We start from the raw sequence: 15,720 nt of genomic DNA, 5'->3' as shown, positions 1-15,720 counted from the left end.
GTTTGACCAAGTAAGCGACAAGTAAAAACGTAAAGTGACGTCACATACTACTGCGAGAAGCAAGCAACTCCCGGCGAAACAGCTGCTCGCAAATTTCTCACGCGTCCAAAAGCCACCGCGAGACAATTGAACTTGATTCCGGTTCGCCTGGGGTGGTTTCCTCGAGGTGTAAGAGACGAGGGCGAAGAAACGAGGGAGAGATCCGGTCCACCCGTATGGGCACGCACCTTCCGCCGCGAGGAGCCCGCCCCGGTGACGCTTCCGGAAAATCGATAGACAGGTGGAGCAGATGCAATCAAGATGCCGCATGCTTAAATGACACTGAATGTTTGAACGCTTAACGTTTCATCCAAAATATTTCGAGATCAAATATTATCTGTTATTGTTTATTATAAATTTTTTACACACCTGCATTAAGAAATTATAATGTCGAATAGTTATACGAATTGTTACTGTTCGATACTATTATTGTTTATAAGTTTTAGGTCCTACTGGCTTAAAATTTACAAACGTCTATGAAGGGTTATTTTTATTCCTAAAGTTTGAGATAAGCAGATAAAAACAATATAAATTTATTCTTTTTATGCTCTATAATATATCCAAAGCCTATCAAAATAAGTAAGGGACAGTTCCAATGATTTCCTTGTAATATAAAATATAAAGGTATTCCAAACAAATATATACCTTTATTAACAATATTAGGCTTCATTAATAACAATTAGATCTTATCTTTACTTGCCTGGTTTAATAACAAATGAAAAAATTATTGAGAGTGTTTCGAATAACTGTTATTTGAATGTTATAAACATTCTACATTCAAGAATATTAAGTTAGTTGTTTTTAGAAATATCTTATTATTAATAGACTTATTCCATAAAAGTTATATTGTACAAAAAAATAAAAGTCTGCAAGGTCAAAACGATATTACGCTGTTTAAAATAAAATACATGCAGGTAAATAAATCTCAATAAAATTCTTAAATTATGTAAAAATAGAGTAAGATAATTCTTCAGGTTGTCGTCATGCTATGACATGATCTCATTGCCAATCCAGAATCCTTTTTTACAATATATTCTTTTGGGGACACGCGCACGTAGCCGATCCTGTTAAATCCTGGATGTGGGTCTTCGTCGAAATGCCGCTCGGTTATCGATGTCGAACTATCTCCAGACGATTCGGCGATTCGACCTCATATTCAGAACGAGGTCCTTGCGTCCTGATCCCGCTGTTCAGTTCAGCTAGATATCCTGAGGTAATATGCATTCGCCAGCCCGTCGAATGAATTATGCAAACTCCCAGGGACCCGATCCGCACAGTCTTTATGCATCGATTTCCCCTCTTTCTTTTGTCTTATTTTCGTTTCCTTTCTACGCTTGCCCACTCCTGCTGACCTAGAACTTACAAACGTCTAAGAAAAAATGTAAGGATATTCTTGAAAATATATACAGGGGGCCCTGAAATTTTTTACCAAGAGCTTTTGTATAGATATAGCGGACTAAATTGAGTCGAAAAGTCCTCTACCATTTTGCAATTTTCGCAATAGTTAACAAGATATTAATTACTAAAAATCGTTGAATATTGGTTTTCAATAATTTTCTACTCAAGTACTATCAACTTTACAGAAAAACAGCGAGAAACAAAAATTGTTTATTTTCTTCTCATAAAGTTCTGAGAATTTTTTAATAATTTTTTCAGAATTTTTTTAATACCGTATTTTCTCACGTTGGTAAAAATAATTGCCAACATACGAGAAAATACGGTATTAAAAAAGAAAATGCAGCACTAAAAAGTTGATAAAAAATTCTGAAAAAATTCTTAGTTATATAGGAAGAAAATAAACAATTTTTGTCTCTTGCAATTTTTCTGTAAAGTTGATAGTTATATTTGAGAAAGAAATTATTGAAGATCAATATTCGGCAATTAGTATCTTGTTAATTATTATGAAAATTGCAAAATAGTAGGGACCTTTTCGACTCAGTTTAGTCCGCTCTATCTACACAAGAGCGTTTGGCAAAAAATTTCGGGACACCCTGCATATAAATGTATCGTTATTAGTAACAATGTCTTATTCATACTTGCTTGGCTTAATAACAAATGAATTAATTAATAATTAATAAGATTGTCTCGAATAACTATTATTCGATATTGTCATTACTATCAGTCCAGCAATTATATTTATTCTTTAATCAGAAATGAAATAACAAACAGTTGTTGAGTATCTAAGTTTGATAATATAAAATTCTCTCTCTCTGTAGAAAAGCTTTTGAAATATGTAACAGATAAAAAAAACTGCAATAGAAATGTGATAAAATGTACATAATATCTAATGGAAATCTCTTAACATCTAATGCGTAATGGATAAAAGTGATGTAGAAAATAGAACGGGGAGTGATTGTTTGTTATTCTCAACGACGGCCGCACTGGCCGAAATATGAAATGCGCGCGTGTTGCTAAGCGAATTCAGGTCCGACCTAGCAATAGAAACTGCACTCGGCGAACTTACGAATCTAAATTCATTTATTCGACCGTGCGCGATTGACGCAGTCTGGTTTCCACAAGCGATGCAAATACCAAACAACGAGGTGTGAATCTGTTTGCAATTGCCTCCCACTCTATAGTAATATCACCGTTAGATCTAAATATAATCAGCTCGAAAGCTTATATTTATATTATAACATTCTCACAGGAATATTTCACAGGTAGCACTTATTGGTTCATGTACGTTTTAAATAGGTTTCCTAAACGTATCTAATGTTTTACAACCATTTAAAAAATGTATATAAAACCGATATGTGCTACTGAGATTGGAATCATCAGCAATATTCGGATAATTAATGTTATTTATTACGAAAGTCAGAAATTCAGGAAAATATCTCCATCAAAGTTGATAAGTCTTCACGTCTTATAAGAATATAGATAATTTTAGAAAAGATTAATATCAATTAATTATAGAAACTATTGACATAAAAAATGTACTTAGCTTCAATTATCACATATAAAGGAATAAAAATATAGGTATCATCTTTATGTAGCATTGACGTTGTTAATCTCTCCATTAATCTTTCAATTTCAATCATTATTACATTAATATAGTGTACTGATTTTGATTATAGCAACAAATAATTAATGACAAATATATTTATATTTTTTAGATTCTTGCAAGATTGTTCTGGGAAGTTGTCATTGTGTACTGTGACTAGAAGAGGTGGAGTTCGATACGCTTGAACGATCACCGTGATCGATAAAACGATTCCTCGCAAAACTCGTATATTGTCGATGATAAAAAAAATATAAGACATCACAGTTCAGTACAAACATAGAATTGCAACATGACTATTACCGGATTGCAGTAATGTGGAAACGTTTAATTAATGTGGTATCGGCGACACTTTGTGATAAATTGTTTACAATGTCGACAACTATATTGCCATCTGCGTTAATCATTTGTTATATCGCTCGTGCTCTGCATGTTCCCGTTCATACTTGACTTGATTTACTAAGATCAGAATTAAGTACCAATAAAGTTTAATATTTAGATTACTTTTAGTACCGAGACTCGCTTTTCCGTACGTATATGTCCACGTAAAAAGTACTTTGCACCATTAAAATTATGCATCATAAGATTGTACATACTTATATGATTGTATGTTCTCTCATTCATTAGTAAATATATTTATATAAATTTAATACGTATAAAATTAAATACAGACTCAACATAATTCGTGCTGGTACGAAAATTTATCCATCGTCTGTTTAAAATTGCAAATTTACAATAATTAAAAAGTTTTACAAAACTTCCTATATATGTCTAATATTAATTATATTCAGATTCCTAAAAATTTTATTAAAATAAAAAATTTAACTTTTCTCACAAACATCGACATACATATATCTGCCTGAAATACCGTTAGATGATCGTTGTTGTGGCCGGTTGTCATAAGAAAACAGTTCATTTATTTCATTGACTGAATGAAATTAATAACCACTCCACGCCAGAAGTTGCGTGCATCACGAATATTCTTTCACGTGCACTGTACTCTCGCAATTTGGTAATTATTAAGTTAATTTCTTGCGTTTGTTTTTGCCGAAACTCCTAAACAAGACAAAAGATGTAAAATTTTAATGATATGTGATCGAAAATGGATTATCCAATATAATCTGATGAAATTTTAACAATCATTTATTTTTATATTGAAATTTTGAAAATAACACAGATAGTTTTCATTAAGTATTAAAATGATTTTTGAAGAATTGATCGGCGATTCAAATTAAAATAAATTTATTTTCTCTAAAAGAAGATTGAGTAAATTCATTTTTACATTTGCAAAGAGGAAAGAAGAGAAAAGAGAGAGCGGCCATCGTGTCGCGGTTCATGACATACACGACAGAAGATGAATGCTCTGCGCTTTTGTGAGCGAGCCGCAACTCCTTGGGCGGGATGCGTGTTTTCTTCATCTCGGTCCGACACCGTGTGTGTACTCTTATGATGAATGTCGACATTAACTGAAACAATAATTCAATTAAGACTACCGTTATTCGCGGCTCGCTGGCATTGCGAGGTCGACAGGTATGTTGCTCGTGCGCGCGTGCCTATTGTATATACTGCCTATAACATTGATGTCGATCGAACGATATACGATTGAAAGTCATTTGTAATTGATTTGTCGTTGGTGTTATGAAACAGTCTACATTGTGGTTTCAAAAGTATGTATTATAAAACGTACACTCTAAATTTCTTACAGTGAAATCTTACTCCAAGAAAATGAAAATATAACCATCCTTGAAAAAAAGTGAAAATATTTCACTTCTTAAAAAAGAATGATAACTTTCACTATTTTTAGAGTAAATTTTCACTTCAAAAGAGTGAAGATTGTTACTTTTTTTTCAAGAAGTGAAATATTTTCACTTTTTTTCAAGGATGGTTATATTTTCATTTTCTTGGAGTAAGATTTCACTGTAAGAAATTTAGAGTGTACACACACGATTGACGTAAACACATAATTAATGTAATTCATTAAACTTGAATGAAAGCACAATATGTACTGTTAGTAGACAAAATACACAAAATTCTCTTATATATATATATATATATATTTATGTGTGAACAAATATTTTATAACGTACTGTATTTATTTGACGTAACTGGCAAGACATAAAAATAAATTTCTTCATTTATCTCAGAACTATCTTTAAACTTAATGCTTTTTCCTCCTAATAAAACATAATGTGTTATTAAATATAATTACTGTTGATTAAATACTCGTCAGAATAGAATGTTCCTGCTTTCTCTTTGCAATTCCTTTTTTAATTTAAAGAGAAATTATTTCAATTTTTGTTTCAAGTACAATTCATGTTTTAACGCAAAAAGGAAATTCGCGTTCATTATTTACAACACTGATTCGATCAAACAAGTTTCCGTACTCTTGGGATTCGTGAATGCACGGAACCATTGTTTCTACCTTGGTTTCTACGTTTCGTCTGCGGCTTTCGGCTTCTCCACTCTCGCTCTCGGCGAGAGATAACGGCGTAGGAGAGAGACGAGGGTCCCTCACCGAGTATAATTATTAGTCACGCTGTGGTCAGGGAATGTATACCTGGACGCGGTCTGACCAAGACCAGCGTAGATTCCATGTTATTTCCGCTGATTACATTCATTATCGGATTTAAAGTTAGTAGACCCTTAGTTAAGAGCATCCCGAACGTCTCGTTGGCCTGCCGAATGCTACGACTCTAACCGAGACTTCTGACGCACGAACACAGCGAGGAACCGCCGAGAACCGTATATTAATTTTATTGAACCGCACCGATTATTTTGATCTGTGTTGTTCTCTACTGGCCTCGTATTTCATTATTTCTCGTTTTGCTATTGCAAAAAAGTAGTTCCGTCGTTATTCGAAACAATCGAAATCGAATACAATCGAATGCAATTAGACCAAATTCTTGTATATAAAAAAATATCCTTACATAATGCTTAACAACCTCAAACGTATATATATATATATATATACAGGGTGTTCATAAATTTTTGCCAATCGTTTTTGTGTAGATAGAGCGGATTAAACTGAGTCGAAAAGTCCTCTACCATTTTGCAATTTTCGCAATGGTCAACGAGATATTAATTATTAAAAATCGCTGAATATTGATTTTCAATAATTTTTCATTGAATACTATCTCTATACTCAAATACTATCAACTTTACAGAAAAATAGCGAGAAACAAAAATTATTAATTTTTTCTCATAAAGTTCTGAGAATTTTTTCAGAATTTTTTAATACCATATATTTTCATGTTGGTAAGAAAATGTTGGTAGGAAAATGCAGTACTAAAAAGTTGATAAAAAATTCTAAAAAAAAATTCTTAGAGTTCTATGAGAAAAAATAAATGATTTTTGTCTCGTAGTTTTCCTGTAAAGTTGATAGTATTTCAGCAAAAAATTATTGAAGACCAATATATATTCGGCAATTTTTAGTAATTAATATCTTGTTAATTATTACGAAAATTGCAAAATGGTAGAGAACTTTTCGACCTAGTTTAGTCCACTCTATCTACACAAAAGCGATTGGCAAAAACTTACGGGACACTCTGTATATATAATATTTTGATGTACTTTAATTTTACATTAATTTTACATTTTGTATAAGTTTTTTTCTAAAATAACTCTATTGTATGTCTAATAACTGAAAAATAAAAATTTGCTACTTAGTAACATTTTTTAAACTTAACTTCTACTTTTTGGTTATAATTCGCAAATTATAATAATATATTTTAATATCTCTCTCTCTCTCTCTCTCTCTCTCTCTCTCAGTTCAAAACATTAACTTTAAATTAAGGTAATATTCTTATAACGTGCACGCGCATATATTTACAATCAGTACATACCTACTTAAGTTATATATAATATTTTCCATACATGTCCGTTGAATTTCATTATTATTAATGATTGTTTATGCGGTTGTGTACATGATTAATAGTTTGATTGCACAGCTACGAGCCGCAAGTTTTCAGATACTGCCTTACGAAATACAAAGTTATTTATCAGCGGTGGAATTGCTACGCCCACGCAAGATAAATATAAAATCGTCTATATATGGTACATATCATAAGTGTTCCGAAAATAAATGCTTGGGAGTCACACATGTCGTAAAACGTTCCGTATTTTTCTCATATTGATATCACGGAGTGTAGGAAAAACAATCAAGCGATCAGGTCGACGCTGGGTCATCGCTTGAATTCAAAATATTTTGTCGAATAGCCACTGATTTTTTTTAGCGCAGTTAATGATTAAGTTATTCTTGTAGTTCTAAAGATAAAGTGGTTAACATATTTCTCCTTCTAGTCATAAACAAAAAAAATCACATGATTTAATCACGAGTTGACCATTTTTTTTAGTATAAAATGTAGTTATCTATGTATTTTTTACTTTTTCATAAATTGAAAATATTTTTCTCTCTTTACTTTGATTTCAACTTAAATCGAACTTGATCTTTAACATTAATTTTTATATTCGAATTATTATTATAAAAGTTATTTTTCATTTAGAACAAATAATGTTTTTAAACAACCACAATTGCGCACAATATACACTATTACGTTTTACACGATAAATTTGACCTTTCCATATTGCAGATGCATCAAAGCATGAAATGGATCAATGAAATCCACGACAGATTTTTCCGTCGGGCAATGAAATTGCTGATCGAACGATGTCATATTGGCCCCGATCGATACAATTGCGGCCAATTGTCGATGTTCTCGTTCCCGATCGATTGAATTTGCGGTGGGTGCTCGACATAGAACACAATACCATATCAATGCCGATGCGAATGGTACAATCAATGAGCGGTGTTTGGAACGCCCACACTGAAAATTACGCAAACACCGATAATCCGGTTTTATCAAATTTGATTCATAAATTATCTACATCATTCGTATAGTGTATTTTCTTCAGCCAGTGTGACTCCTAAATTTACATATTCTAGTTTTTATCTTTAAATTAGCCACGATAAATGAATACAAAAATATCATATTATGAAGTGCCATAGATATTTTATTTTTAAACGCGTGATTATAAATTAATGTATAATTATAGAAAATAAATAAGATCGATCGATATAACTAATATCAAACATTTAAAGCCGTCGACAAAAATTGATGTACTGAATAATAACAATTGTTGTAGATGTACGAGAGAGTTGCCGAATGAGTACCGGTTGCCTAAATCGTACCTATAGATATTTTTTATCGTATTTCCTTTGAAAGTATTGAATTTATGAATGAAAAAAATTAAAAGTATAAGATTAATAAAAGAAATCATTAACTAATATCTAATGATTAATTAATACCTAATTTTAATAATTTATTAAAGAAAATCAAATATTTTATAATTATTAAGTAATAATAATGAAAAAACAAATGACACCACAATAAAATTAGCTTAAATATATTTTTACTCGACATTTATATTGATATATTAGTTTTATTAGAGTTGCCTAAATCGTACCTTTTGCAGCATGTTACAAAAAGACTTATAACAAATTAATTTGTTATTGGTGGAAAGTTAAACATGTATTATAATAATAAGCGTCCAAAACCTCAAGCTACAATTTCTAATGTTCATTTGTATACAAAACAATGCCAAATAGAAAATATAATAAAAAATAGGTTAAATGGTACGCATTCGGCAATTCTCCCCTATTCTGATTGTTATATAATTAACATATATGTAGATAATAATAATATTATTATTATAGTGTTTTTTATATATATTTTGTATATTATATGAGATTTATCAACCGTATATGGATAAAATAAAACAAATTTCTAGATTACAATTAAAAATAATAAGTTTATTTAAAACCTTCTAATAAGTTTTTAAATCGTTAATTCGTTTCTGAATAATAAAAAAATACTTCAATATAGAAAATAAAGTTGGAACTATTAAATTAGTTTTTTGATAAATGATTTTGTATATTATTAATGCACTATTTTTGCAATGATATTATTTAATCACAAAAGATAACACAAAAGATTACGCTATTATGCACTTGCATTAAAACAAAATATATTGCATTGCGTGCGAAAAAGTTATGATATCGTTAAAATCTACGATCCACCTAATTATTATTCGTGAACCTTCTATGTAATATACATTGAGAAAGCCAGTCTTGATACGTCAAACGAGATGATGTCGGATAAACTCGTGTCTGGCTCCACTATCGATACATTAATTAAAACATCGATGTTCGGCCGTGACTGGCAGTGAACTCACGCCCAGATTCAATCATTCGAATATAACATAGCACTTTTATTTTGTTCCTGTCCTCTCGTTTGACATATCTTATTCTTTTTTTACGACGCCTGGTTTTGGTCTTTTTTACAAACCCGTTTTTTAGTCTACTCTTGAAAAATGTCCTGCACAGATTAATTAAGAAATATTAAAAAGAAATATATCAAGAGTGTGATTAAAGGTTCAAATAATAATAAAAAAAATGTTCAGATTTGAATTATCTTATTAAGATTGAGCTGTTCCACCTTTTGGTAAACTTCAGCTCACTGTCTTACTCTCTTACTCTCTTATGCTCTTACTCTTTTACTCTTCTATTTATCCAATAGATAATTTATCACATATTTAATCTGAAACTGGAAAAATCGGCCTTATGTCTTTATATTTTCTCTTTCGCGTTGCTGTTATACTAATAAGATAAACTTTAACAAGAATTTTATAATATATAAATCTGAACAAAACACACAATAAAATAAATATATTTAAAATACAGATGTGTAGTTTTGGATTGTGCTAGATGGATTGTTTTTAAAGTACAAAACAAATACAAATGATTATACCATTATACATTCATAATTGAAAAATTTTTTTAATATATAATCTATATATTATATACTATCAATCTTTCATTGTTACTAAAACGATTATTTGCAGTAAGTATAAACATTCAAAATTCACTTTATAATTCATTCCGTGAATAGCGAGGGGATAGCAAAGAACCCTGTATAAACTTTTCCACCAGTTGCTTCGGAATTACATCGCTTCATGTGCAGCTACGCGCAGCGTGGGACACGGCGAATAAATCTCAACCCCCGGTGGACGCGCCGGGGGCGGTAGCGGAAGACTTCCGAGAAGAACGGAGAATAGAGTACGTGTTCTACCCCCGGAGAAGGGCGCGTCTCTAAGGGAGGAGTCGGGCAGCACGGATGCCATCGAGGAGGCGGTGGAGGAGAAGGGACGAAGAGAGGTATCGGGATGTGGCGTGGGAACGGAGGGAGAGAATGCTCGCCACCCCTCTCATCGCCGACTCGCTCATCGGAAGGGGAACAGCGGGGGGGAGGTGAGTTTTGCAACCCCGATGGTCGACAACGAAAATCGTCGTCGTCACTTAGTCGTTTCTCGTTCATTGACACGCGTGGGTTTGTTTTTCGACGCGTCGATAAGTTTGTCGAGTGGGATTCGTGATAAAAGGAGATAACTTTTCTAGTTGACATTTCTTTGAATATAAATAATTATTAGTCAATTTACTACGAGAACTTTTATTGTTAACGTTTTTTATCAACGCGCACTATCATAAAAAGTGCAAAAAAAATATCATGAAAGTATATCGTGTTAGTTTTGAAGTAACTCTAGAAATTATTAATTTATCATCATTTATCGATTTTTTATAAAATCGATGTTATGAAATGAATGTTGTGTCTTAGAAAAATTATCAGATTGCTGCCTACATGAAACTTTTACGATGGTGGAGGTAATCCATCCAACGTACGTGAATGAGGAGCGAAATTTTAAAGCGGTGAGTACAATAAATTATATAAAATAATCCATAAACGGGTATTATGTTATTATATTACATAATATTATTAAAAGCACTCGATAATTTCGCTAATGAGAATGTTATCTCTATAATCTGTCGAGGTAGTCTCGCTGAGATTGATGAGACGTTCTATTATATACTAATTAATATCGCACGTGTATGAAAGTTAAATTCACTGCGCATATAATTATGACAAACATTTTATCACAAGCTGACTATATAATACAAATATATCTATCTGTACCTATTCTAGAATTCATTTATTATTCCTGAAAGAAATGTTTTTGTGTGAAAAAAGATCACGCAATAACATTGATTTTATAAACGATGAATTAAACTAATATAACTTTCGATTATTCACATCGATCAAGTGTTGGTCAATAGTGTTATTAATTATTAAGTTGTTGAATCTGCAAAATCTGCATGAAGCGTATGCTTATGCTCTGTGAAACATATTAAGTGGTTTCAAAGATAAAATCATTTCAAGGAAGAAAGAAGCTAAAAAAAAAGTCTTCACAAATCGAACAAGACTCTACGAATGTATATGAAACGCACGAGAAACCGGAGTATCGGCGGATAATCGAAGGAGATGGAGAAGTACTCGATTCGCGAATGAGAGGCTGAGACCGGTAGAGAGAATGGAGTAGAAAAAGAGAGGAGAGAAGGAGCAAGACGTCCGATAGAGAGAAGAGAGGGTGCCCCACGAAGGGGGAGCCCTGAGGAACGAGGGGAGATCATGCGTGCCCCACTCCCGCTGACCCTCTCTCTCCCTACCAAGGCTCGTGTCGCGTGTCCCATCTCCCACTTCTCTCCTACCGATACGTACACCGACATCATCGCCGCCGCTGCCGCGAATCCGGTGTACCCACACGCGCGCGCGAGCGCGCCCATGTGTGCATCTGCATGTGGTTCTACTGTAGTTAACCGCAGTACCCGCGCATTCGTTCCAATGGAAAATGCAATATGTTCTATTGATATGAAGGAAAGAGAGAGAAAGAGAGATAGGATGGCCCGCGCGGGTTAGCGGGATTGGAGGGAGTCGAAGGATAGGAAGATATCCGTCGTGCGTGTCGGAGATGCACGCGCGCGCGCGCGCACGACAGAGTGACGGTGGCCACGCGTGTGGTGGAAAGAGAGACCCCGTCGGAAGAGAGGAACGAGAGGACGAGAGAAGAGACGGAGGAGAGAGAGGTGAGACTTCTCCTCAGGGGCCTTAGTCGCCGACTGTCCGCTACTACGCGCGGTGTTAACACCACTATCGTCGTCATCGTCCAGCCCTCTCTTTCTCTCCTTCATCGCTTCTACCATCCCTCCCACTCCGCCCTCTCCCTTTCCCTCTCACCTGTTGCGGCGCACCCCTTTGATTCAGTCATTTTCGTGCGCCCCGCTTGAAGATCACACTTCGCAGCGCAGCTACCTTCGCACTACCTCGTTCGGTATCCTTGGAGGAACTATCACGTGTCCTAGAAACAGCCAGGCCACGATCGGATCAGTGAGATCTTCAAAAGAAATCGCAAAGAGAGGACGTCAATCTTTAGAAGAAATCGCGAAGAGAAGACGACTGTTTTGCTTCTGGATATCAAATTAATCATGGATTTCAATCGAAGAAAAGTTTAAACCGTGAGCTTCCATCGGAATGGAAAATTATTAAGAGAATAGTCTCGAGAGGATACCATTTAGAGAGTAGTCTCGAGAAAGAACTTCCTGGATTATCAAGAAATCACGACTGGGTTTCCAGGACTAATGATACATTGTTGGATCGACGGTTGTAATTATTTGAAATTTCTTGGAATTGGTCTGTTTGGATTTATGCCGAGCAGAGTATAAACAACATTGTTATACTCCCGCTATATTTAAGAGGATCTCCGAATTATTTTCAAAAATATATGTATTTCATTCGATATCGTTCTATCATTGAAAGTATCTCTGTAACTATTTTCACGTGAACTATGAAAGATCGACTGTGGTGCAAACTGATGGACGATTTGTGAGAGATAAGCCTGTTCGCAACGTGATAAAAAAAACGAAACATTGCCGATCAATATATCAGTTCCTTTTTTATGAGAAGTTGACTTGTTTGAAGAGTGAGTTTTGAAGAGTGTCAGACAAATGCATGATATGAGTCCCAAGTGAAGTGGAGTGTTGGCTACGAAGTGTACTGGCATTAAACGGTGTTCTCCATCTCATCGTCATCATTGAACGACCGTCGATAAACGGATTCACGCTGCCATCTGCACGAGAGGTGAGATCGTCACGAAACGTGATTTCTTATCAGAAATTTTATCGAATTTACATATCATTAATTTTCTCTTAACCAGATTCTACTTACATAAACAAAAAAGATCGTGGAAGAAATATCAAGTCATTCAAACTGAGAAATGTTCGATTATTTTTATATTCTAGTGTTAAACTTATTTCTCTTATATATATATATACATATATATATATATTAATTAAAAGGATGAACTTCTTAATAACAAATACGTGCTGCATTAAATTATCTCATATTTACACCACAAACAAAACAGACAGGACTGAATTAGAGATGAGAAATGTAGCGTTAATTCATTTAACGAATCTAACGCTTGCAATTACGAGCATTCTGTTACAACTATCTCTACAGTTAATGTCATTAAATTGCAGATGATATCAATATTATTGTTGAGCAAATTTCAATTGTCGTATATTTTTGTTACCCACTAATTATTTCAAATCTAAAATGCCTGTTCAAATTTTACGACGCACTAAGAATGAAAAAAAGAGGAATTTCAACTAATATTATGAAGCGTTTAAACGTTACTCACGTTGCTAAGAGATATCACAAAAGTTCGTCGACTAATTGCTTTGGAACAGAGAGGGTGACGTATGGAACAACGGATATCACTAAAGAGAAATGGGTGTTTGCTTTATCAGGGATCGTTAATGTTTGTCTATATTTATCACTTGAAAATATTTATTAACGTTTCCTCTGTCACGTTGACAATTAAATCGTTCCTTTTGTCCCGTTTGTTTGAACATGCGTCACAAAACTCAGGTATCATCCCCAGGGCCAGGAACAACGGGGCCTGACTGTAAAGCTGTCAGCGAGAATGATAAGCGAGCGTTAACTTTATGTTGTGCGCTCTCTCAACAAAACGTATGTCTGATAAAAATAAACTTTCGAATGATATCATTTACGGAGAACGTGTACCGAGAGCAAGTCTCTCTCGTCTGCGCTCGCGTGCGCGCGTTTAACGAGCGGTAATAAAAAATATCTAATAAGCTACCGCCACAAATAATTAATTCCGGCAATAGCATTAATCGTTGCCATCGAGGCGGCAATTATTTTTAAACGTATTGCCGTTACGCGTTTCATCGTAAAACTCGCTATACTGCCAATGCTTTTTCTACCCAATATCTCATAGCGGCGTAAATCGCCGGTTCTCTCGAAAAGCAAAATGCGCATTTACTGCGTCAGAGATTAAACAGAGCCTATGGAGTATTTGGCTTCAACTAAAAATATTATTCAAAATCCTTTATATGTGTATGAATATAACTACATATACAATATTATTTTAGATCGTTTATGTGAGAACACAATCAATATTAAAATGTCTATAACAGTTGAATCTGGATCTTTAATGCTTAAATAATTCAATCTTGAATTACTAAATATACTGTATATGTACTTGCATATATACCATATTTGTAGTCTTTCGAACTGCGCGTTGAATTCTTTTCCGGACTATATAAACGCAATTAAACTACTGTAGTAAATTCGCGAATTAAATTGACAAGTAATTTCAATAATTTTGATCCTCAATCAGACATCATATTATAAAGATGTTAATATGCTGAAAAACTGTTAAAAAAAATTAAATTTATTGCGAAAAATATTACCTTGGCCGGGAGTCGAACCCGGATTTCTTGTATTCCGTACGAGCGTTCTAAGCCATTAGACTATCGAGGCATAACTACATATTTTTAGTAAGGAAATAACTACAACGTATTAGACTACTATTAGAATATAACTTAAATTAAAATTAAGACAAAAAAATGTCATATATTGATATTATAAATGTAACTTGCTGGCATTGATTTTGTTTATCTCCAATGTCACTTAGAAGGATTTTCTTAATTTATAAGATATAGACATTATAGACATCCGTGAAGTCCTTTGATATTCTGCTCTGAGACTTTCCGCCGTAAGTTATGGCAGACACGTGGGGTATCACATAAATCACGCATGAGTATGCGAAATAAAGGAAAAAGAAGTGAGAGGTGAAGTAGAGACAGTAGAGGTACACCATCTCAATATAGATACACTATCGCACTATAACAGTAGCGCGTACACGCTCGCGTTGGCACACGCGCACGATTCGGTACTTACATAATTCGCGCGTGTTACAAGTAGTAACGCGGGTAGCCGACATGCAATCCGCTCATTCTTTCGCGGTTGGAACTGATTGCATCTAAGATACGGGCCAGGCGGTTTGCCCATAAGAATACGTCAGTACAAACAGCTCTAAGAAAATAGACCACTCCTTCGCTCTGTAGCGCGCGAAAATCACCTTTTAACCTGAGATGTAATATCCACTTCAGTTAACTATATCTTCAAATTGTCTTGATATAAATAGAGTTGAGAGAGATGGAAATAGCTTCACACTTATATATTCTATTTCTTGTTTAATTTCCATATATACAGGGTGTTTCCAAATTAAATGGCAAAACTTCGGGAGCGTGTAGAGGAGTAAAAAACTAAGAAAAAAAGTCCTATAGACATATGCTCCTTTTTGCTTTGTTTCGCAGGAAATCACGAAAAAAGAAAAAAATATATTTAATTTATTATTTTAATTATTTTATTTATAAACTTTTTAATGAAGATTTTGTTCGAAATGTGCACCTCTTGCAGCAATACAAG

The 15,720-nt window shown here is 33.9% G+C and overlaps 1 protein-coding gene across 1 annotated transcript in view; it reads right to left on the bottom strand.

Annotated features, from left to right (window-relative positions):
* Positions 1–1,376: 1,376 nt before the first annotated feature.
* LOC108725492 (uncharacterized) overlaps positions 1,377–15,720 on the bottom strand; it is a 16,640-nt gene continuing 2,296 nt past the window's right edge. The window contains exon 3 of the mRNA XM_018452535.1: positions 1,377–1,408. Coding sequence (XP_018308037.1) covers positions 1,392–1,408 — 17 coding nt within the window. The 3' untranslated portion in view covers positions 1,377–1,391. The remainder of the gene's footprint in view (positions 1,409–15,720) is intronic.

This window comes from Mycetomoellerius zeteki, unplaced genomic scaffold (assembly GCF_001594055.1).
Source record: "Mycetomoellerius zeteki isolate Tzet28-1 unplaced genomic scaffold, Tzet1.0 scaffold35, whole genome shotgun sequence".
Lineage (NCBI taxonomy): Eukaryota > Metazoa > Arthropoda > Insecta > Hymenoptera > Formicidae > Mycetomoellerius > Mycetomoellerius zeteki.
The sequence above is the reverse complement of the archived record's forward strand: the minus strand, read 5'-3'. Positions and strand labels throughout refer to the sequence as shown.